Genomic DNA, 10,905 nt, shown 5'->3' with positions numbered 1-10,905 from the left:
TCCTACCCAAAATACGCCAAGAACGTGTCCACTTCTGAGGTACCTAATCGAAAAGGAAATGCAGGCTTGGTTGAAAAGTGAGCGGAAGGTAATTCGATAGAAAAGGTAGACCTTTGATTAAATTTGTTTTCGCGTTGGAAGAATATCGGGCCAATTATCGTACGCACTTTCCGCGAAGGTGTACAGCGAGACCTCGTTTCAGAAGTTTCGACCGGCGTTGGACGAGAAAATTTGTTTTCCAGGCTCGCGAGCCAAGAAAGCGCCGGTGCTTTTGAAGATTCGAAAAGTTATATTTCAGTTAATTGGCCCGTCGCGGCGTGTTCCGCGTCGGTGTATTTAAAGCGTCGATTGCCCTGCTCGCGGCCTGTTTCGCGTAATTCGCGCCAGCCACGGACCCGCGATGGCGAAATAAATTGCCAGGTCGCGGCAAGGTCGAGCGTTTTAAATAACACGAATCGGGAAGTCGACCCGGATGCCAAGCAGCCCTGTCACGACGCGTAAATTTAGGGTGGAGACATAGCGCAGGCCCAAAGTCAGCGAGAGCTGCACCCGCGAGAAACTAACAGGTAAGAAGCTAGGAAAATTTCGTTAGCGAAGCTGGCTGAATAGGCACTCGATCTTGTATGCCGGCCGTGTGTGTGCACGTAAAAGGCCTGAATAAGCCGCTCTACCCTTCGAGTCTCCAGCAAAGACCTTCCTCTCCGCGATCTCGACCAGTCCTCAGACCTTTGTCCGAACCGAAGCACCCTTTTCCCTCTCTTCCAAAATCGATACGCGGCCACAGAGACGGCCGAAACTAAAAGACTCGAAAGGCGTGATTCGCAAAAGGCGTGAGATTCGAAGTGAAAATGGGAAGAAACGGTGGCGTGACCGGGACGCGAAACGCGTGGAAGAGAGGCCAACGGCCGGGGAACGCAAACGCGAACGTAAACGCGAACGCGAACGCGAACGCCGAGGTCCGGCCCGGCAGGGATGCAGGGATCCGAGGGATGCAGGTCAGGCGGGCAGTGTCCCACCTCTGGAATAACGGTGGTTCGTGATCGTCGCGGTGGAAAATGGTGGGCCGGGAGCGAACGGTCGGTCGGATTTCGCATCTCTGTATCGGCGCCTGATCCGTGGCGAAGAAGGAGTCGCCGTGGTGGCCGCCACCGCCACCGTTACCGCCACCGGCACCGGCACGGCACCGGCACCCGACACCGGCACCGGCACCGGCTCCACCACCACCTGGATCAGCACCACTAGGACCGGCAGCACCACCACCGGCAGAACCACCACCGGCGGAGCAGCACCACCGGCGCTGCCGCCACCGCGTTATTGATTTGACAGGAATGACGGGAAATGGCGCAGGAATCGATAAGAGGTGGTCCCAAGCTGGTGGTGGCTCTGCGCGGGTGTACGGCGCGGGTGAACGAAGCGGGTGTAGAAGGCCGGTGGTAGAGAGGGTAGGTGGAAAGCTCCTCGGGGTGGGGTGCGTGGTGGGGAGCGAGGAGAGGGGTGGCGGGCAGGAGGAGGCAGCAGAGAATATTTTCATACTCCAGACTCCCGGCGTAGGTAGAAGATGGCAGCCGAGGCGTGATTCGAGACCGGGACCTTCACTCTCTCTGGGCGCGCGCGAGTAGGGGGTATCCTTCGACGTACGGACCAGATCGCGGAAGTAGTGCGCTAGCGTGGTGCATTATCGCGTGTCGTCCAGTGTACCAGGAGATTCGCGATGTTCTAGGAGGACCCGTCGTTGTATACCGTCGGTGCCGGTTTGTCCTCCTATCGCCGCGAGCCTTCTCTATACTCTCCTCTCCTCTCTACGAATTCTCTCTTTCGTTCTGCGACTCCCTCTCTTTTGCTCTCTCCCTCTCTCTGACACTCTTCCGGGACTGTCTTTCGTTCTGCCTCTGGTATCTTCGTCTTTGTCTCTGTCTTTCTACCTCTCTCCTCTCTCTCTCTCTCTCTCTCTCTCTCTCTCTCTCTCTCTCTGCCTGTCTCACTGTCTACAGCTATCTCTCTCTTCTTTTCTCCACCTGGATCATCCTCCACCTGGACCTTCTGTGTACTCTCTCTCCCCAGTTCGATCTCAGCTCCCCGTTGTTTCCGCGAATCTTTCGCTTCACCCGTCGCTTCTTCTGCTCCTTCGTCTCCCTCCGGCTCTCCTTTCTATTCTCTTTTTGGTTGCGCCTCTATACACCACTCACGGCCCTCGGTTCTCGCTTTTCGCTCGCTTCTACGCTCCTACCCGAACCGCGTAACCCAGTCAGTCAGTCGTGTACTCATGATCCGACCGGCGACCAGGTAGTATCGCTGATTATGCGCGACATGAGCACCACCGTCATCGTAGTGTTTTACGAGCGTCATGTAAAATGGAATTAAACAATGTTGTTAAGACGTAAACATGTTTTGGCTACACTGTGGACTCTTTGTTCTCGTGATTGCCGTACCTGGATTTATTAGCAGCGCCGACAGCACGTCCAAGCGAGGTAACGCCTGCCTATTTGCCTGCCTGCTTGCTTGCTCTTGCCTGCCTGCCAACCTATCCTCCTGTTTGTCTACCAGTTTGCTCTCCCTACCTGTCTCTACCTGCTTGTCTATTTGCCTGTCACGACTCTGCGTCTCTCTTCGCCATCCCACTCTCTCCTCTCCGTAGATAAATCTCATCCCGATCACCACAGCATATCCGTCCAATGCCCCATCAGCGATTTCTCCTTACACCTTCCGCACTCTGCCCGAGTGATTTATGCTTGCTGGCACGCGATCCTGTAATTTCGTTCGTCGTCGTTACCCGTCCCAGCCGCCACCCTCGCTAGTCTTTTCGTCTCTCTGCCCGATCTTTTCTCGTTCTCTGCTCGTTCTCGTAAATTCTGCACGGACGCGGTCGTTAATCGTTCGCAGGCTGGCATGGCGTGTTACACACGATTGCCTGTTGCAGACCTCCGCGAATTTTCGGCACCGCGATTGTTATCCGGCCCCGAACCGCCAACCCATTCTCTCTTTTCTTCCCCGGTGTAGGCCGATACACAAGGATAAAAGGCTGCACACACGGCGTGCGTTCAGCCTGCGAACCATTTCCCTCCAACGCGTGCTGCATGACACCAACCTTCCGCGAGTGTTACACCGGCGAGAGTGTGTCCTCGAGGCCGCTGTTTTCTCTCGTTTCTCCAATCACGGATTCTCCTCGACTCACGCGAGAAGTTTACCTACGCGAACGTGATCGAAGATCTCGTGATTCCGAGAGTGACCGCGAATTTTGACGTGTGTTTGCTCGCCTGGAGGATCGGTAAGTCGCGCTGCGTCAGTCACAGAGCGGTCCTCGGGTGCGAGCAGCATAGCGCTTGGTTGGTCGAGATGCGAATTTCGTTGACGGATCGAGGGATCGGAATTGGAGGATAAAATAGAGTGGACAGGGCGTGATACGTAACCATCGGTTTCCGCGCCGGGGCTGCGATATTCGCGACGCAGATCGCGTTTACTCGGCGTATTCTGCATGTCGCGATTCGCCACTGTGCGTAAAACCACAGGCTAATGTTATATGTTTCGCAGAGACATTATTGCTCCGTTATCGCGTATCGATTTTCGCCGATGATGCATGGTCGGGACGCGTTCACGCGAGATCGCATACGAGGAGTGTACACGCGAGCTGCACGCCCTCCCCCTCCCTGGTTCTGTGATAAATAAATAACATTGTCCGGATGGAAAAGTCGGCGGACGGTATGGGGAAAATCGAAGTACCCTGGGGGTTCGATCCGAATATCATCCCCTTGATCGACCACCAGCGTGATTAATTTTTGTCGACGAGTGGCGACGTTCGGTCGCGCTATTATGTATAATTAAGTCTGCATCACCGGCTGGCCAAGCGTCATAAACATGTCACGATACGACGATCCGCATATTTGCGTATACGGAGACTGAATCGAGATCCGATCGATTAATCGACGTGATTAATTACCTATCTATGCATCGCGTTATCGTCGAAACGTCACGATGGATTTCGCGGATGGACCGCTGTCGCTGGTCCGATTCCACGGGGGTAGCTTGATGCGGGTGTGGAGGGAGGGAAGTTGGAAAAATGGCTGGATTCGATGACGAATGGCTGCTCTACTGGAAAAAAATACCACGATTCTGTCCCGGACCATAGATTTGCAGGAGATTTCGCGAAGATTCGCGCGGTTCTGCGAAATTCTGGGGTTAGCAAGGGTTAGACGGTTCTTGGAAATCCGTCACTCGAGAAAGTCTCGTTTTCGCGGAGATTCTGCGATGTTCCGAAATCGTTTGCTAATGAAATTCTGGTTTTTGCGAAATTTCGCAAAATTATTCGCGAAATTCTTGTCTTTGCGAAGATTCTGTGATTTCTCAAAATTGGTTATCTGCGAAATTCTGATTTTCGCGAAGATTTGTATAGTTATACGCGAAAGTCTCATCTTTGCGGAAATTCGCACAGTTTCTCGCGAATTTCTCGTTTTCGTGAAGATTCGCACAATTATCCGCGAAATTCTTGTTTTTGCAATGATTTTCTGATTTCTCAAAATCGGATGCTCGCGAAACTTTGGTTTTCGTGAAGATTCGCGTAATTATTTGGGAAAATACTCATCTCTGCGGAAATTCGAACAGTTTCTCACGAATTCCTCATTTTCGGGAAGATTCGCACAATTATCCGCAAAATTCTCATTTTCGCAAAGATCCTGTGATTTCTCGAAATCGAATGCTCGTGAAACTCTGATTTTCGCGAAGATTTGCATAGTTATACGCGAAATTCTCGTCTTTGCGGAAATTCTAACAGTTTCTCGCGAATTTCTCGTCTTCGCGAAGATTTGCACTATTATCCATGAAATTTTCGTCTTCGCGAAGATTTCGTGATTTCTCAAAATTGGTTATTAACAAAACTCTGGTTCTCGCGAAAATTCGCGCAATTATCTGGGAAAATACTCATCTTTGCGGAAATTCGAACAGTTTCTCGCGAATTTCTCGTTTTCATGAAGATTCGCAAAGTTATCTGTGATATTCTCGTCTGCGCGAAGATTCTGTGATTTCTCAAAATCGGTTAGTTGCAAACCTCTGACTTTCGCGAAGATTTGCATAATTATCCGCGAAATCTTCATTTTTGCGAAAATTCGCACAGTTATCCGCGAAATTCTGATTTTCGCGAAGATTCTGTGATTTCTCAAAATCAATTACTCGCGAAACTCTGATTTTCGCGAAAATTCGCGCAGTGTCTCGGAATTGGTTATTCGCGAAGATCTCGTCTTCGCGGAAATTTACATAGTTATTCGCGAAATTCTCATCTTCGCGAAGATTCGCACAGTTATCCGAGAAATTCTAATCTTCGCAAATATTCGAGCGATTCCTGGAAATCGGTTACTCACGAAACTCTCGTCTTCGCGAGAATTCACACAGTTAATCGTCATATTCTCATCTTCGCAAAGATTCGCACAATTATCCGCGAAATTCTAATCTTTGCGAATATTTGTGCGATTCGTGGAAATCGTTTTCTCGCGAAACTCTAGTTTCCGCGAAAATTCGCACTGTCTCGAAATCGGATACTCGCGAAGCTCTCGTCTTCGCGAAAATTCGCACAGTTATTCACAAAATTCACTTCTTCGTGAAGATTCGCACAGTTACCTGCGAAATTCTAATCCTCGCCAATTGTCGTGCAATTCCTGGAAATCGGATACTCACGAAACTCTTGTTTTCGCGAAAATTCGTAAAGTAATCCGCGAATCTCTAATCCTTGCGAAAATTCGCACAGTTATTCACAAAATTCTCATTTTCACGAATATTCGCGCAATTCCTGGAAATCGGTTTCTCACCGAGCTCTAGTTATCGCGAAAATTCGCAGTGTCTCGAAATCGGATACTCGCGAAGCTCTCATCTTCGCGAATCTCGAGTCCTCGCGAAAATTCGCGCAGTGCCTCGAAATCGCTTATCAACGAATCTTTCATCCCCGTGAGTACTCTCGCGGTCCCCGGAAGCCCTTTTTTCTGTGAAGATTGGCGCGATTTCTGGAAACCGGTTACCCGGGAAATTCCGATCTCCCGGACGCCGTGCCCGGTCAGTCGGCGTGAAATTCGCGATTAATTTGCAGTCGTGGGGTGAACTGGCCGGCTGTCCGCGGGGCGATCAAACGATCGACGAGGCGATGTAAATTCGCCAAGCTCCGCTACCACCCCTCGCGATGACGTTTCGCCGTGGAGTGCCGGTTAAAAGATCCCTGCCACTCCCGTTTCCCGAGCCCGCCATATTCGTCATAGGTTTACGCCAGCGAGCAATGACGTCATCGAAGAACGAGATGGGTCACGAGTGCACTGACACGCATACCTACGTGCCGCGAGACCCGATTTAAACGTATCAACGAAAACGCGAATTAAAATCGATCCATCCTGCTGCTCAAACCACTTTTCTCTCTCTCTCTCTCACTCTCCCTCTCTCTCTCTCTCTCTCTCCTTCTCTCTCTCTGTCTCTCCGTCCGCGTTGAAAGAACAAACTCGCGCTTTCTCTCTAATTAAATTGAAATTACGCGAGATTTCGCCACGGAAGAAAGACGCCCGGAGAAATCTCGATATTAATTTCCAGCGACGATCAAACGGGAGAGAAAAAGGGAAAGGGAGAGGAAGAAGGGGTGAAAGAAGTAAAAATAACGAGCTCGAGACCCACTTTTCGAATTCCAATTAGTTTTCCGCGATATTAATAAGTGTTGGGGAAAACAGATTTTCACAATGCACGTTTTTTTTTTCTACTTTTTCCGATTTTTTTTCCTCTTTTTTCTCTCGTTCCCGTCCCTTATCGCGAGATATCGGATGCGTGATGGCTGTGTAACGTCCTCGAGGTGGTAAGAAAAATCGCTGGATCATCGCGTTCTGCTTTCTCACGGGGCACGCGCTATTCGCGTGATCGTCCTTAATATGATTCGCTTTTATTTTTTTTTTTTTTTTCCACCCTCGATCGCTATCGCCCTGTATACGGATACACCGGCGTATTTTTCCCGATACGCATCGCGGCTTCGTCTCGAGGTCGATCCTTCCAGTGTGCCTGTGTTAGAGTTCGAGTTTAAGTTCCGATATCAATTTACCCTCCACCAACAAGGAATCTGCGCTTGAACCATCGGTCTAGGGGGTGTGTTCGCGTAGAAGCGGTTTTTAAAAATATTTTGGGAAATTTTTGCAAATTTTTTCGGTATAGGAAAATAAGAATTGGAAGATTTTTAGTTGTAAAGATGAGGATACTTTTTGAAATGGTATTAATCCTTTGCACTTGAGAGATGACCGTCAGTCACCATTAGATAAAATTTCGAAGATCGATATTAATTAATATGTCAAATTTAAGATAATGTAACAGTGTGCGAGTTATCGAAATAATAATTAAATAATTAATTATACGTGTTAATTATTATACGATTTCTTATTTATTACTGAAAGAAATATCGCCAGCTTTATAGCAGACAATCTTTGAACTCCTACTCATCTTTAGCCAAAAGATCGTCGAGTGCAAAGGGTTAAATAGAAATTTGACACCCGAAGTTATTTTATTTCGATATTCTGGGCATTGTTGCATTGTTTCAAATTTTCTTGTTTTTGTTCGTCGACGAGTAGTATAATAAAATCACGTGATAAATGTTGTATTAAATTGTATATATTATAATACAGAAATACGTGATTAGCTGATGGTTGGGTCGAAAATTGGAATTATTTATTTTGTGGATATAGTATTATATTTTGGAAACGCGTTTTTGGGTGGTTTTTGACAGTTTCTTGCGTTGTCATTGGATTAAGGGTTTCCAGGACGAAGGAAAGTTCGTTTCTTAGGTAATAATAGCTTTACATTAGATAATGTGAATTTATATTATTTAGGATTTCTAGAATTTTTGTGTTTCTTAGGAAAAGCAAGAATGTTTACGAATGACGTGAATTTATAATATTTCTGATTAAAAAATTTTTAATAACAATATGATATAATAATATTAATATTACAACAATGTTACACCAATATTGAAATTAATTAAAAAATAAGGGTAAAATATAATATAAATAAAACGTTGATAATTCAGGACATTTATGACTTCTGCAATCTTTTATGAGGAAAAGTAAGAATATTTATATCAAGGTTGCATTCGATTAAAAAATAAACATAAAATTTTATCAATTCACGTCATTTATGATTCTTAGAATGTTTTTATAAGGGGGAGTAAGAATGTTTAATATAAATTAGTATAACGTTAGATATAGTTGAAGAATAAAAATAGAATATGAATACAGTTTTGATATTGAAACATTACTGTGAAGAAACTTATGCTCTATTTAGAACCTCCGCAATGTTTTATGGGGAAAAGTAAGAGTCTGTATAATAATACAGGGAATTAAAGTTTTTATAGTAATATTATCGAGAAAATTCTCGTCACTGATTATTTTTACATTCTTTTCTCCCAAAATAGAAGAAATGTATACAATACTTCTTTTTATAGATAAAAGATAAGATTCATGTATTAATTATTATTTGTTATTATTTATTTGCTTAATTTTGAGAATTTTGGCATCGAAATACTATCGCGAAAAATTCACACATCATTTATGATGCTGTTTTAGGTTGCTGCAAGGATGAATTTACAATTTCGTATAAAAGGAACGAGTATACTGATTATATACACGATTGAGAGGGGTTTGATAGCAACATATTTCATTTCGGGAATTTTGATACTAAAATATTATCGTGCAGAGATTTACATGTCGTTTATAGTCCTTTTTCTGATTCTCGCTATCGCGAACTCATTTATGATCCTCTTCCTGGTTTGCAACTGATGTGAATTCGCGTCATTCATAATCGTGGCAATATTTTACGAGTCTCTTTTATATTTTAAAAGAAATTTTTCTGCTTCTATCCTCGCTTTAGAAACAAACATCTGCTGCGGTAAGTTTTCGAATTTTTGCATTTTAACCGGCTGCAAATCTCCAAAACTAAGTTACCCAAGAAACTCGATAAGGGGGGTATAAAAGAAGGTAGATGGAGAAAGGAGAGCACAAATCACGTCACTTATGATCCTCGTAACTTTCCCAAGCATAATATCTCGAAATAAATTTTTCTTTACGTATAAACAAATTTCATTACTAGATCGCAGGAATATCGGGCTTATATTTAGTGCAAAGCAAAAATTCTGCGAATAAAATATGCGATGTTTATATTTTATTGCAGAACAAATTTTATTATTCTCATCTTTATTTTGATATCAAAAATTTGTCTTTTGTAAAAGATGTTTCCATACTTTCAACAAGAAATTTTGCAGGAAATTTAATGAGTCTCATTCCTGACGTTAAGATTAAAAATCTGCATTGACTAAGTTTTGAAATTCTTAATTTTAAGTAGTATCTTTTCTTAAAAAAGTATTTCGATAGTATCGAATATATTTTATTTGAATTATAAAAATTTTTCGTCTTCATCAGTATTTTTCTTAAAAAATGTCTCAATATTTTCAAACAAATTTTATTATTCCTATACCTATTTCAATAACAAGCATTCAAAATTATTAATTTTATCAGTATCTTTTATCCAATTTTTTTCAATATTCTTAAACAAATTGTATCATTCTTACCCCCCATCTTAACACCAAATATCGACATCGAAACAAACCCTTAAAATTTTTCGTCAAATATGTTTCAATATTCTCAAAAAAACTGTATCGTTCTCATCCCCTATTTTAACACCAAAAATCTACATCAACAACCCCTTAAAATTTGTCATCAAATGCACTTCAATATTCTCAAACAGATTATATTATTCTCATCCCCTACCTCAACACCAAAAATCTTAATGAACAAGCTTTTAAAATTTTTCCTTTTATCAGTGTCTTTTACCAAGTGTGTTTTAATGTTCTCGAAAGAATTGTACCGTTTTCATCCCCTATTTTAGAAGCAAAAATCTAGATGAATAAGCTCTTAAAATTCTTCCTTTTATTAATATATTTTATCAAATGTACTTCAAAATTCTCAAACAAATTATATTATTCTCATTCCTTATTTTAACACCAAAAACTTCACGAACAAGTTCTTAAAATTCTTCATTTTATCAGTACTTTTTATCATATTTATTTCCATGTTCTCGAAAAAATTGTACCATTCCCATTTCCTATTTTAACACCAAAAATCTAAATGAACAACCTCTTAAAATTCTTCCTTTTATTAATATTTTTTATCAAATTTGTTTCAATATTCTCAAAAAATTTTTATCATTCTCATGCCTATCTTGCTAACAACACCTTAAACTCCCTTACATTTTCATTCTCACCCCTATTTTAAAGACAAAAATCTACAGGAATCATGAAAACCCTGGATTCTGGGCACTATTTTTAACCGTCATTTAACCCAAAATAAAACTAAAACGAAAGGGAAGAAAATACGAACGGCGAATGCATGAGCCGCAGTTTCTCAGAAAACTCGATAAAGCGTAGAGTAGATGGAGGCCAGGAAAGATACATGCAGCAGACTAAGAACGCCGCGGACGGACAAGAATATGAATAGTGGGTGTAATTTGAAGTAGCCCCGAACCCTTGCCACGACGTCCTTGGCACCCTCCGAGAACGTTCGTCGCTGTGGAACACGTAGGGTCGAGGCGAGGGGTAGCAATTTTAGTGGAACGCAACCGAGCGGCAGTTGTGCAACGCCACACTTACCTAATATGTGCAATTCACGGTGTAAGGCTGGGAATAAAACCGGGACAAAGCTCGCCTTTAAGCGTTCTTTTCTGATTCCGAATGTCTTCCCTAAGTAGAATATTCTGTTCCGTGGCAACCTTGCCGACACGGTTACGTATCTCGAGTATTTCCTTACCCTTGCCTTCCTCTCTGCTCCGTCCACCGTTCCGCGTCCACCATCGTCCATCCCTTGTCTTCCTCTCTCGTAATAACGAGCTGCCATTGGGAAACAAAAAAGTTTCCTT

At 43.6% G+C, this 10,905-nt stretch overlaps 1 protein-coding gene across 16 annotated transcripts in view; it reads left to right on the top strand.

Moving 5' to 3' along the window:
- The first annotated feature begins 1,591 nt into the window (after window positions 1-1,591).
- mmd (disintegrin and metalloproteinase domain-containing protein mind-meld) overlaps window positions 1,592-10,905 on the top strand; it is a 122,778-nt gene continuing 113,464 nt past the window's right edge. For 12 of the 16 annotated variants that reach the window (XM_017899478.1, XM_017899474.1, XM_017899476.1 and 9 more), the window contains exon 1: window positions 1,962-2,468. In XM_017899478.1, the coding sequence (XP_017754967.1) occupies window positions 2,384-2,468 (85 nt within the window). In that variant the 5' untranslated portion in view covers window positions 1,962-2,383. The other 4 variants (XM_017899473.1, XM_017899468.1, XM_017899472.1 and 1 more) reach the window with 4 other exon arrangements.

Source organism: Eufriesea mexicana, unplaced genomic scaffold, assembly GCF_001483705.2.
Source record: "Eufriesea mexicana isolate 0111107269 unplaced genomic scaffold, ASM148370v2 scaffold933, whole genome shotgun sequence".
NCBI lineage: Eukaryota > Metazoa > Arthropoda > Insecta > Hymenoptera > Apidae > Eufriesea > Eufriesea mexicana.
This window is presented reverse-complemented; position numbering and strand designations above follow the sequence as displayed.